This window comes from Nansenia antarctica (assembly GCF_963989245.1).
Source record: "Nansenia antarctica genome assembly, chromosome: 11".
Taxonomy (NCBI): Eukaryota; Metazoa; Chordata; class Actinopteri; order Argentiniformes; family Microstomatidae; genus Nansenia; species Nansenia antarctica.
The window spans coordinates 20,864,223-20,878,224 of record NC_137681.1 but is presented as its reverse complement, the minus strand read 5'-3'; the positions used below and the strand labels follow the sequence as shown (position 1 = coordinate 20,878,224).

Genomic DNA, 14,002 nt, shown 5'->3' with positions numbered 1-14,002 from the left:
TCTCTCTCTCTCTCTCTCTGTGAGAAACAGTGTCTCTTGGTACAGCCCAGTCCCAGAAGTCAAAGTTGAAGAAGTGTGTGTGTGTGTGTGTGTGTGTGTGTGTGTCTGTGTCGGGGGGGGTGTATGTGTCTGTGGCTGCAGCCGGCTGTGACCAGACTGCTCTCTCTTTCTCTCTCTCACTCTCTCATAAGACCCTCTCAGAGACGACAAAATGTCACAGCCTGAGGGTATTTCTGATGTGTGTGCGCGTGCGTGTGTCTGTTCATGTGCAACGACAAACACACTGGCCCCCGCAGTCGACTAACAGGATGTGTTTCCTGAGAGGAAGAGGCGGTGGAAGGTCTTTCCTTCTTTCTCCGACTCTCTCTCTCTCTTTCTCGCTCTGCCCGTCTCTCTCCTATGCATGTATAAATATACCTACCCCCCCCAACCTACCCTTGTGTCTATTTCCCTCTCTCCGTCCCTCACTCCTTCCCTCTCACATTCCCTCTTTCCTTCTCTCTCCTTCCCCCTCTCCCAGTGTGTTTGTGGGTCTGGAGCCTCTGAAACTGCTGTGTCTGATGTAGACCTTGTGTGGACCCTGTCTTGGACCTTGTGTGGACCCTGTGTGTCGGAGGGGGGGGGGGTTTCTTGAGAGGGGCTGTTTCTCTGTGACCATAACAAGGGGGCTTTTGGCTAGCTTTTGTGCTACCAGCCCCCCAAACTCCCACTCCCCTCCCCAACAGTCCCTGGGCCCCTAAAGATTCGGGGAATTTCCTGTTGCCTAACTTTAATAAATAGCCCACATCTGTATCAGCTAAAGAGAGGAGGAGGGAGGGAGGGGGTGGAAGACAAATAGGGACCAGATGGGTGTGGAATCTGGAATCTGCTCTGATGGCTGAGGGTGGGAAGGGGAAGGGGGAGGGGAGAGGGAGGGGGGTTGTTAAGATTGTTGTACGTCAGAGAGAGAAGAAGAAAAAAAAGTGTGTGGGAGATTTACCATGTCATCCTCTCTCCAAGTCTTGTTGTGTATCAACAATGAACAAGACACTGTTGCTTCTCCATTCACTCAGTAAATACCTATGCGCTAAACTCATACTTAATCAAATTAAAATGTCTCCCTCTCCCCTCCCCTCCCCCCTCCACAGTGAGAGTGTGTGGGAGAACATGGCAAGGATGTGTGTGAAGAACCTCCGCCTGGACGTGGCGCGGGTGTGCCTGGGGAACATGGGTAACGCCCGGGCGGCACGAGCGCTGCGGGAGGCCGAGGCCCAGCCGGAGCTGGAGGCCAGGGTGGCGGTGCTCGCCACGCAGCTGGGCATGTTGGTGAGGACCAGGAACAACTAACCTGCTACTAACTAACCACCACAACTAACCTGCTACTAACTAACCACCACAACTAACCTGCTACTAACTAACCATCACAACTAACCTGCTACTAACTAACCATCACAACTAACCTGCTACTAACTAACCACCACAACTAACCTGCTACTAACTAACCACCACAACTAACCTGCTACTAACTAACCACCACAACTAACCTGCTACTAACTAACCACCACAACTAACCTGCTACTAACTAACCACCACAACTAACCTGCTACTAACTAACCTGCTACTAACTAACCTGCTACTAACTAACCACCACAACTAACCTGCTACTAACTAACCTGCTACCAACTAACCTGCTACCAACTAACCTGCTACTAACTAACCTGCTACTAACTAACCTGCTACTAACTAACCTGCTACTAACTAACCTGCTACTAACTAACCTGCTACTAACTAACCTGCTACTAACTAACCTGCTACTAACTAACCTGCTACTAACTAACCTGCTACTAACTAACCTGCTACTAACTAACCTGCTACTAACTAACCTGCTACTAACTAACCACCACAACTAACCTGCTACTAACTAACCTGCTACTAACTAACCTGCTACTAACTAACCTGCTACTAACTAACCACCACAACTAACCTGCTACCAACTAACCTGCTACTAACTAACCTGCTACTAACTAACCTGCTACTAACCTGCTACTAACTAACCTGCTACTAACTAACCACCACAACTAACCTGCTACTAACTAACCTGCTACTAACTAACCACCACCACTAACCTGCTACTAACTAACCTGCTACTAACTAACCTGCTACTAACTAACCTGCTTCTAACTAACCACCACAACTAACCTGCTACTAACTAACCTGCTACTAACTAACCACCACAACTAACCTGCTACTAACTAACCTGCTACTAACTAACCTGCTACTAACTAACCTGCTTCTAACTAACCACCACAACTAACCTGCTACTAACTAACCTGCTACTAACTAACCACCACAACTAACCTGCTACTAACTAACCTGCTACTAACTAACCTGCTACTAACTAACCACCACCACTAACCTGCTACTAACTAACCACCACAACTAACCTGCTACTAACTAACCACCACTAACCTGCTACTAACTAACCACCACAACTAACCTGCTACTAACTAACCACCACAACTAACCTGCTACTAACTAACCACCACAACTAACCTGATACTAACTAACCACCACAACTAACCTGCTACTAACTAACCACCACAACTAACCTGCTACTAACTAACCTGCTACTAACTAACCTGCTACTAACTAACCATCACAACTAACCTGCTACTAACTAACCATCACAACTAACCTGCTACTAACTAACCTGCTACTAACTAACCTGCTACTAACTAACCTGCTACTAACTAACCATCACAACTAACCTGCTACTAACTAACCACCACAACTAACCTGCTACTAACTAACCACCACCACTAACCTGCTACTAACTAACCACCACAACTAACCTGCTACTAACTAACCACCACAACTAACCTGCTACTAACTAACCACCACAACTAACCTGCTACTAACTAACCATCACAACTAACCTGCTACTAACTAACCACCACAACTAACCTGCTACTAACTAACCACCACCACTAACCTGCTACTAACTAACCACCACAACTAACCTGCTACTAACTAACCATCACAACTAACCTGCTACTAACTAACCAGCACAACTAACCTGCTACTAACTAACCTGCTACTAACTAACCTGCTACTAACCTGCTACTAACTAACCTGCTACTAACCTGCTACTAACTAACCTGCTACTAACCTGCTACTAACTAACCTGCTACTAACCTGCTACTAACTAACCTGCTACTAACCTGCTACTAACTAACCACCACAACTAACCTGCTACTAACTAACCTGCTACTAACTAACCTGCTACTAACTAACCTGCTACTAACTAACTACACCAACTAACCTGACAACTAACTAACTACGCCAACTAACCTGACAGCTAACTACACCAGCTAACCCCCCCCCCCCACACACACACACACCCCTGACTGCAGGGGGGAGGGAGGGGAGTTGTTGAGATTGTTGTAGAGAGGAAGAGACACACACACACCCCCCTGACTGCAGTGTGGTGTTCCCTGTGTGTGTGTGTGTGTCCAGGAGGATGCTGAGAAGCTGTACCGCAGCTGCCAGCGCTACGACCTACTCAACAAGTTCTACCAGGCCTGTGGCCTATGGCAGCGGGCGGTGGAGACGGCCGAGAACCACGACCGCATCCACCTGCGCACCACCTACTACAGCTATGCCAAGCACCTGGAGGCCGAAGGAGACAAGAGCTCCGCCCTCACATTGTAAGAGACATGGGCGTTACTGACATATGACAGTGTTGCTCAGAGCGTGTGTTTCAGCTATGAGAAGTCTGTGTGTGTGTGTTTCAGCCTAGAGAAGTCTGTCTGTATGTGTGTTTCAGCTATGAGAAGTCTGTCTGTCTGTGCGTTTCAGCTATAAGAAGTCTCTCTGTGTTTCAGCTATGAGAAGTCTGTCTGTCTGTGTTTCAGCTCTGAGAAGTCTGTCTGTATGTGTTTCAGCTATGAGAAGTCTGTCTGTGTGTTTCAGCTATGAGAAGTCTGTCTGTGTGTGTTTCAGCTATGAGAAGTCTGTCTGTGTGTTTCAGCTATGAGAAGTCTGTCTGTGTGTTTCAGCTATGAGAAGTCTGTCTGTGTTTTAGCTCTGAGAAGTCTGTCTGTGTGTGTTTTAGCTATGAGAAGTCTGTCTGTGTGTGTTTCAGCTATGAGAAGTCTGTCTGTGTGTTTCAGCTATGAGAAGTCTATCTGTGTGTGTTTCAGCTATGAGAAGTCTGTCTGTCTGTGTTTCAGCTATGAGAAGTCGGACACCCACAGGTTTGAGGTTCCCAGGATGCTGCTGGACGATGCTCAGTCTCTGGAGATCTACGTCAACAAGAAGAAAGACAAGTGAGTCTGGATGTCACTATGACAACGCTACACCTGGGCCCAGTTGTTCAAAACTTGGATCAGATCTGTTGATATATAATCAGGACAAATTGATCGTTATTTAGCAGATATTTCTTGTTTGTCTGTTAATCTCTGAATCATATATTATCATTAGAAATGATGTTACTCCAGAGGAATTTTTTTAGGACTACCACATGAAAAAATATTTCACAAAAAAAATGAAATAAGTAAGGAAACGGATGGGGCCACATTCAATTTGGAGTTACTCAGATTTAAAGGAATACATTTCACATTGATTTTAGATTTATTTTTGAATTCTTTTTCACTTTTGGATTTGAGCTCACGTCAACCACCCATAGAGAACACAGCAGGCAGGGTGGCGTATCGACTGGAGGTTTACCCTCTGCTGCCCCCTAGTGGAGACGTCTCTGATATATTTATGCAGTACAACTCGAGTCAGTTCTTCTTCAGGCTAGTCCAGTGTTTGCTTCCCTCATCCTCTCCTCTCCTCTCCCTCCCCCCTCCCCATATTCTCCCCTCCTCCTCTTCACTCATCCCCCCGTTCTGTTGCCATAGGAACATCTATAAGTGGTGGGCTCAGAACCTGGAGAGCCAATCAGACATGGCGGGGGCGCTGCGCTACTACGAGTACGCCCAGGACTTCCTGTCTCTGGTCCGCGTGCACTGCTACCTGGGGAATATGCAGAAGGTAATGGGGGGAACTGTTGTTGTTTCTACTCAGGGAAGATAGGTTAGATTAGAAATGCTCCAGAGGGAAAACACAGTATAGTTATGAAGGCTTATGTAATAGAATTTAAGTATACCTGTGAATATGTTTTAGAACATGTGTATGTAACTCGACAGGCGTCGGAGATAGCCAATGACACAGGGAACCGCGCGGCGTCGTACCACCTGGCACGCCAGTACGAGAGTCAGGAGGAGATCAAACAGTCAGTCCACTTCTACACCCGGGCCCAGGCATACAACAACGCCATCCGCCTCTGCAAGGTAGAGCCTACCCCTGGCCCTAGCCCTAGCCCTGGCCCTGACACTACCCCTGGCCCTAACCCTGACACTACCCCTGGCCCTAACCCTGACACTACCTGTACTGTCCAGTTAGGATGGGGTGTGTTTCAGTGTGCATATTTTAGCCTATAAAATGGGACAAATGTGAAATGTTATTTTGAATGTTATTTAAATAATTATTAGTTATTATTAATTATTGATTATTAGATATTAGTAACATTATTTTGAGTTATGCCTCATAACTGCGTGGGAATTGTTTGAGTATAGAGACCAGTTGTGCGTAGGGATATTGGGGGCTGTGATTAGGTGCTTAAATAGTGAGATACCGTGCGTATGGGTTCATTGTGTGATGCCAGGACTAGAGGGATGCCACGGTTAGTGTGTTTGATGCGTGCTTTGTGTAACATTTATATGCTTTGTGTTAGTAATTGAATGTGTCAGAGCTGTGTATTTATGTATGTTTTGTTGTCTGCATTCGCAGGTTTTACAATCTGTTCAATTTTCACTAAAATAAGAGAAAAACGAATTGAATGGTATCCGTGTCCTTCAGTCCAGCCTTTCGGTCGGCAAGTAGACCGAACAATTGTAAAACCTACGGCCCGGGCGTCAAAGAAATATCTTTGAAAAGATTCCCGAGGTGGTGGAGAAGTACATTGACAGCCACATTCAGAGAGGAGTTCTCCGTGGGACGAATACAAGCGTCGAGGGAACTCGGAAAAGTGGCTGCAATTAACCGGAGCTAGCTAGCCAGGCCTGCTGTCTGTGAAGCGTGTCTGTGCAGAGCCTACTGGAAAAGTGACAGTGTCGGCAGCGCGAGACAGCGAGAGAGGACAGCAAGACCAGGAAAGCGGTCGGGTAAGCAACAGCACTGACCAGCGAACTAATTCAAGCTGGATGTGTATAGAGACTTGCCTTGCTAGCCAGAGAGATTAAAGTGGGACTGACTGTGTCTGCTAAAGTGGCTAACCGGCGGAGTGATATATCCAAACTGTGAAAGGAGGAGGAGCCCTAGTGCGTCGCAGAAACCAGGAAGTAAATATACGCAGAAGATCCGGAGTTTCAAAATAAGAGTCCCATGTATTCTTGAAGTAACCAGGAAGTAAAAATACACAGAAGATCCGGAGTTTCAAAATAAGAGTCCCATTTATTCTGGCAGTAAATAAATGTCAGTTTTGACTGTAAAACGTCACAGTTGAATAAAACGAAAATAAAAACACTAAGTGAGCAGTTTGAAGGGACTTTAACATTAAATATTTAAACATTGATAGCCTGTGAAAAGAGAAGGAAAATGGCTGAAGAGGACCAGTCCGTAGCTCAACTGAAAAAAGAGAGAAATTCAGCTAAATCCAACTTTAGCAAAAAATCTGCCTTCATGCTCCGCGTTATACCCTCCATGGTCGAGAGCGAATTAAAGGTCCAGTGGCAGGCTTTCTCTAATGAAGCTGAGAAGCTCCTGGCAGCCAATAGTAGCTATGAAGAGGGTCTGCTTGCAGAAGCGGAAGAGGACCCCACCAAACTATCAGAACAACAGACGAGAGACATCGAGAAGGTGAGCAGAGACTGCATGACTAAATTGTCGGAGGTTGGCGATCTCGTAAAACTCCATCTGTGGTCAAGATACGGTGAAAGAAGAGTGTTGTTCGCGATCAGGGAGGCTGAGCGAGCTAAAGAAGAGACAGAAGAGGTCCCATTGGGCCAGCTAGACCATGACTGCCACGAGAGACAAGTGCACCATTTAGAGGAGCTCACTACAGGAGCAGAGAAAGAGCTCTCTGTCTGGAGAGACTGGGCCCCTGTCGCTGCTATAGAAGACGTGGAGAGACGGCTGCATCATTTGATGTCCTCAAAGAACAAGCTCAGGCGAGATAGAGACGCCGAGATAGGAAAAGCTCGAAAGGCAACTGAGGAAGAAGACCGCGCCCGCCGCACAACAGCTGAAGGAGAGCGCCAGAGGGCTGAAGAGGAAGAACGCGCCAGACGCGCCCAGCTTATCCTGGCTCAACAGGCGGAGACTGAAGCACGGGCAGAGCTTGTTAAAGCCCAGCAAAAAGCGTTGGAGGAGACTCAAGCAGGCGCACGGGGTGGAAATGCAGCTACGAGAGGCATTCCAAAAGTGAGGCTGAAGCCTACAAGTCTCCCGACGTTTAGAGGTAGCATTCGGGAATACTACCGCTGGAGGAAGGATTGGGAAATCCTACAGGAACAAGGCGATCCCTCCGGATCTCCGGAAGTTAAGAAGTTTCAACTTCTGGAAAGTATAGAAGAGACAATAGTGAAGGATCTTAGGCTCGCGAGCCACAATACTGCCGAAGATGTCTTCAGGGTGCTAGAGAGTCGTTTCGGAAACAAGAATGCAATCACCAACCTGATCGTAGCAGAGCTGCAGAAGATTTCTCCAGTCAAAGAGCACCAATTCAGAAAGGTGATCGATCTGATCCGAATCACAGAGAAAGCTCTAGCAGACCTTAAAGATCTTGACAATGAAGTAGCCATCAAAAACCCTCTGGTGACTGGAGCCATTGAGAACAAACTGCCACTCACTTTGAAAAAGGAGTGGCTTACTTTCAAAATAGACCCCCGAAATGGTTTCCAGCCGGAGAGATACTTTGACACCTTCCTGGACTTCCTACAAAAGCAGGAAAGCATCCTCGAACAGTTGGAGCAGATGGAGATCACGGAGATCCCAGAGAAGAAGACTGAGAAGAAGTTTGCTTTCACTAGAGCCACTGAGAGAGGCAGCGCTGATGACAATTGTGTTCTGTGCGAAGATAAACACAGAAGTAGGCTGTTCACCTGTAAGAAGTTCAGAGGCCTCGACTTGGCAGCAAGAAAGGCCGCGGTGAAGAAGTCTAGAGCCTGCCGGCTGTGCCTTTCATCACATGGCGCTGACGGAGAGTGTAACCTTAAATTCCTCTGCACCAAGAGAGGCTGCAAAGAAGGAGAGTCGTCAGACCACCATTACCTTCTCTGCCCCAGTAGAGACAGTAAGAGGGATGGTGGGGAAAAGAGAGAAACTCCAAGTAGCGGCGTTGAACGTGCAAGGAGGTTAACCGTTGAACAGGAAGAGGTCTTGTCCCAACTCGCTCCAGAGATTGCGCAAAAAGTCAGGAAAGCCTTCACAAATAAGACAGCAGTTACGAGCTGCACTAAAGCAAAAGCCGGGAAGCTCCTGGAAGAAAATGGAATAAAGGAGTGTCCGGTAATAATGATGCTCCTGGAGGTCACTGCTAATGACGGGCAACAAATTGGTGCTCTGATAGACCTAGCATCAGATACAAATTACATTACCCACGCGGCTGCAAGTAGGCTTGGCCTGAAGAGCGAGAAAATCACGCTAGTGGTGCAGGGCGTCGGAGGGATGACTGTGACAGCCAACACCAGAAGGTACCTCCTGAAGGTGAGGTTCAGGACCCCGGAAGGTGAAAGAGCCCACCAGTTGGTCTGCTACGGCTTAGATGAAATAGCCAAGGTGCACCATGCCATCGAACCACAGCAACTGAAAAGGTTCTTCCCCGAGGTCAAGACCCAGGAGTTGGTCCGGCCAAGGAGTATTGAGCTCCTCATCAGCCAAAGAGAGGGGCGGCTGGTTCCCTGTCCCGTGAAGGTAGTAGGAGACCTGGTCCTGTGGGAAGGCCCACTTGGAAAGATTGTGAGTGGGACGCATCCCAATCTGTTTGAAGATGTGGAGACGGTGACCTACGAGTCCAAGACACACTTCGCCCGATCAATGAGAACAGCAGCGGCCAAGTATGAGAAAATCGTCAAGTGTATCGGGTGCTGCGAAGAGACCAGGGAGAGTGGACTGAGGCAGGAAAGTGACTCCAGAGTCCGGAGCTCAATGGCAACCAACAAAGAAGTGTTGGAATGGTGGAAGTGGGAGAGCATCGGGGCAGCCTGTGAACCCAAATGCGGGGGATGTCGTTGTGGAGCGTGCCAGCCGGGTGGAAAAGAGATGACCCTGGCGGAGGAAAAGGAGCTGGAGAGGATAAAGGAGGGTCTGTCCTATGTCGCCAGCGATCACCACAGCGATGCTCCACATTGGGATGCTAGTTACCCTTGGACAGAGGATCCATCCAGTCTACCGAACAACAGAGGAGCTGTGATGGCAACATTCCTAAGAACGGAGAAACACCTCCTGAAACAGCCGGAGTGGCGAACTGCCTACGGAGAGCAGGTTCACGAGATGGTAAGGAGGGGCGCAGCAGTGAGGCTCACACCAGAGAAGATTCAAGAGTGGAAAGGCCCGGTTTGGTACGTGAGCCACCTGGTTGCACCCAATCCCCATTCTGTGACAACACCGGTCCGGTTAGTGTGGAACAGTAGCCAATCATACAAAGGTGTCAGCATGAACGACCTTCTGTTAAAGGGGCCAGACGTGTTGAACCCCATCAGGGCTGTGCTCCTGCGGTTTCGGACTGGGGAGCACGCGGCCCTGGGCGACATCACCAAAATGTACAACTCTGTGTGGCTGAAGGACCAAGAGGTACACCTGCACAGGTTCCTTTGGAGAGACGATCCTGAAGAGGACATCGGGGAGTATGCCATCACGAGGGTGAACATTGGAGACCGTCCTGCTGGTTGCATTGCTCAACTGGCAATGAGGGAGACAGCAGGGCTACCTCAGTTCATTGAAAGGGAGGAAGAGCGTCGTGTCTTGGAGAAAGACAGCTACGTCGACGACATCTTGACTTCCCATGATGATCTGGAGATGCTCGACACCATCACGAGTGGAGTGGAGGAGATCTTGAGAGCTGGAGGGTTCTTTCTAAAGCCGTGGGTCCGGTCTGGCCAAGGTGGGAGGAGAAAGGACGACGCCAGAACCTGTGGAGGGGAGAGGCCTGGAGCGACATCCAAAACCCTGGTGCTACCGAATCAGCTGAAAGACGAGGATAATAAGGCCCTTGGCATTAGGTATCTCGTGGATTCCGACCAGCTCTACATGGTGACATCAGTAAACTTCTCCAAGAGAAAAGGAAAGATGAGGACAGGCCTCAACCTCAAGGTAGAAGAAGTCCGGGAGAATACACCCAACGGCTTGTCGAGGAGAGAGCTGCTGAGCCAAGTGGCTGCTCTACCAGATCCAATTGGCCTGGTGTCCCCGGCCAAACAAAAAGGAAACATCCTTGTAAGAAGAGCCTTCCAAGAGGCAGGAGGCGGGAGCTCAGCCAAGGAAACGTGGGACCCTGGGAAGACAGGGTCTCCAACCGAGTGGTCGTCCTCCACCGGGATGTCAGGAGGATGGTTGTTCTCCTCCCCATTGAGGAACAAGGGACATTGGTAGCCTCCCTAGACTAGTAGCTAGATCGGCTAGGTGGGAGGTGTACTGTCCAGTTAGGATGGGGTGTGTTTCAGTGTGCATATTTTAGCCTATAAAATGGGACAAATGTGAAATGTTATTTTGAATGTTATTTAAATAATTATTAGTTATTATTAATTATTGATTATTAGATATTAGTAACATTATTTTGAGTTATGCCTCATAACTGCGTGGGAATTGTTTGAGTATAGAGACCAGTTGTGCGTAGGGATATTGGGGGCTGTGATTAGGTGCTTAAATAGTGAGATACCGTGCGTATGGGTTCATTGTGTGATGCCAGGACTAGAGGGATGCCACGGTTAGTGTGTTTGATGCGTGCTTTGTGTAACATTTATATGCTTTGTGTTAGTAATTGAATGTGTCAGAGCTGTGTATTTATGTATGTTTTGTTGTCTGCATTCGCAGGTTTTACAATCTGTTCAATTTTCACTAAAATAAGAGAAAAACGAATTGAATGGTATCCGTGTCCTTCAGTCCAGCCTTTCGGTCGGCAAGTAGACCGAACACTACCCCTGGCCCTAGCCCTGGCCATAGCTCTGACATTAACCCTGGCCCTAGCCCTGACACTACCCCTGGCCATAGCTCTGACATTAACCCTGGCCCTAACCCTGGCCCTAGCCCTGACACTACCCCTGGCCCTAGCCCTGGCCATAGCTCTGACATTAACCCTGGCCCTAGCCCTGACACTACCCCTGGCCCTAGCCCTGGCCATAGCTCTGACATTAACCCTGGCCCTAGCCCTGGCCGTAGCCCTGACACTAAGCCTAGCCCTAGCCCTGGCCATAGCTCTGACATTAACCCTGGCCCTAGCCCTGGCCGTAGCCCTGACACTAAGCCTAGCCCTAACCCTGGTCCTATCCCTAACCATATCACTATACACCACAACACTATACATCTCTATACACCTGATGAACCTGGCCCTGCTCAGTAACCCAGAGTGTTGTTGTTGTTGTTGTTGTTGTTGTTGATGTTGATGTTTTTTAGGAGTACGGTCTGGACGACCAGCTGATGAACCTGGCCCTGCTTAGTAACCCAGAGGACATGATGGAGGCGGCGTGCTACTATGAGGAGAAGGCCTCCCACATGGACCGAGCTGTCACACTCTACCACAAGGTCAGGGACTTCAACGTCAGCTAACGTCACCTCTGCCTGTCCTCAGGGGAGTCGGTGCATCTTAAGTGCCGCCACTAGATAATATTGTAATATTTATAAATGGAGACAGTTCACTTTCACTGTGAATAACTGTCACTTTGGCCCAACCCATTTCCCTTTTTTACCTCCCTACCCCTCGTTTTGGAGTACCACTCGCTTTTTGGCTTGCCCCTCGGAACAGAGTTACAAGTGGTAGTGGTTGAAAACCTTCCCCTATGAAATAGGATAACCCTTCAAGACCCGGATACGTCATCAGTAGTATCATAGAAAAGCATCAACGCTTGCGATTCGTTCACAACTTAGCGTGAAATTTGATCAATTAATCAACAAGTCATCAAATAAAAAGAACAATTCTTCATTATCAGGCCAGTTCATGACAGAATAGCGATGTTCTGTAAGCCAGCAACCCGTGCTCATACAACTGCCAGTCTGCACTGATATAGGACCGGTAACAACAGTGCAAAAACTTTGTGGCTGAACTTTAGTTACATTTCGGGCATCATATCAAAGGGGGTAAATGCAACATGGAAATATGTCAAAATGCGGGTTTGTCATGCACAAATCAGCCTTAAAACATTAGGCACACAGCTACTAGCTGCTAGACACATTTTTTGTTATGCTTGTTATAAAGAAAAGGTCTATAATACATTGACATGACATTAAACTAAGATAATACGAAGGTTATCATACTTTTTTTTATTTGTTACAGAAGAAAATAATTACATTTGTGTTTCTCTTCCTGCTTGTATTCCTGTTTCCACTATCGTGGCAAGGCATTCTGGGATTTCATAACACTCCGGTTGTGGCTCTCTTCGGAGTCTGGTCCTTAAAAACCTCAGTTTAGAGGGCTATGTAGCCCTATCAGTTGGCCCTACCCCTACATGAAAACAAGAATTGGGACACCTACACGTGAATGCGTAAAACGGAGGGGTAGGGCTAAAATGGAGGGCCAAGGGGTGAAATCGGATAGGGCCTTTGTTCAATGTCACATTTGAAGCATGCATCCCACTTGTGGTACGTAAATAAATACTCTCTCTATCCCTCTCTCTCTCCACTCACACACAGTACTATTGTCTCTTTGATCATATCTATCCCCCCCACCCCAGGCGGGTCACATCTCCAAGGCCTTGGAGTTGGCCTTCTCCACCCAGCAGTTCTCCGCCCTACAGCTGATCGCGGAGGACCTGGACGGCAGCTCTGACCCCGCCCTGCTGGCCCGCTGCTCCGACTTCTTCATCAAACACGCCCAGTACCAGAAGGCTGTGGAGCTGCTGGTGGCCGCCAAGAAGGTGTGTGTGTGTATGTGTTTAACTGTGTGTGTGCGTGTGTGCGTGTGCGTGTGCGTGCGTGTGCGTGTGCACGTGTGTGTGTGTCTATGTGTGTGTCTGTGTGTGTGTATGTGTTTAACTGTGTGTGTGTTTAACTGTGTGTGTTTGTGTGTGTGTGTGTGTGTGTGTGTGTGTGTACAGTATGTGTTTAACTGTGTGTGTGTGTGTGTGTGTGTGTGTGTGTGTGTGTGTGTGTGTGTGCGTGTGTGTGTGTGTGCGCCCGCCTGTTGTCCCCCCCCCAGTACCAAGAGGCCCTCCAGCTGTGTCTGGACCAGAGCCTGACCATCAGCGAGGAGCTGGCAGAAAGCATGACGGTGACGCGGGAGTCCAAGGACCTGTCAGAGGAGGCCCGCAAGGACCTGCTGGAGCGCATCGCTGACTGCTGCATGCGCCAGGGCAACTACCACTTGGCCACCAAAAAGTACACACAGGCGGGCAACAAGTTGAAGGTCAGGAGCGCTCCCGCTGAAACAGTCTTCCATGACACTGTACACCATCGTCATGTACCCAACGCAGGGTACCCTACACTCTTAGAAAAAAAGGGTTCTTCATTTGTCCTTGTAGGGGAACCCTTTGAAGAACCCATTTTGTTGCCATGTAGAACATTTTGGGGTCCATTTAGAACCTTTTGGGTTCCATGTAGAATCTTTTGGGTTTCATGTGGAACTCTCTGTGGAAATGGTTCTACAAGGCGCCAAAAGGGTTAATGAAGAACCCCTTTTGGTTCTAACTAGCACTTTTTTCTGAGTGTGTCTTTTGGGGTGCTTTTAACCTCTCCGTACCATTCTAATAATCGTTCTAGAAATCTCCCCAGCTCTTCTGTCGTTTGGGGTGCTTTTAACCTCACTGTACCATTCTAGTCATCATTTTAG

General features: G+C 48.2%; 1 protein-coding gene across 1 annotated transcript in view; it reads left to right on the top strand.

Annotated features, from left to right (window-relative positions):
• ift140 (intraflagellar transport 140 homolog (Chlamydomonas)) overlaps positions 1-14,002 on the top strand; it is a gene marked incomplete at its 3' end in the record, with an annotated part of 43,552 nt that overhangs the window by 26,871 nt on the left and 2,679 nt on the right. Inside the window, exons 19-26 of the mRNA XM_080541589.1 lie at positions 1,128-1,305; positions 3,496-3,686; positions 4,212-4,307; positions 4,884-5,016; positions 5,172-5,315; positions 11,635-11,763; positions 12,909-13,091; positions 13,373-13,579. Of these exons, the coding sequence (XP_080397715.1) occupies positions 1,128-1,305; positions 3,496-3,686; positions 4,212-4,307; positions 4,884-5,016; positions 5,172-5,315; positions 11,635-11,763; positions 12,909-13,091; positions 13,373-13,579 (1,261 nt within the window). The remainder of the gene's footprint in view (positions 1-1,127; positions 1,306-3,495; positions 3,687-4,211; positions 4,308-4,883; positions 5,017-5,171; positions 5,316-11,634; positions 11,764-12,908; positions 13,092-13,372; positions 13,580-14,002) is intronic.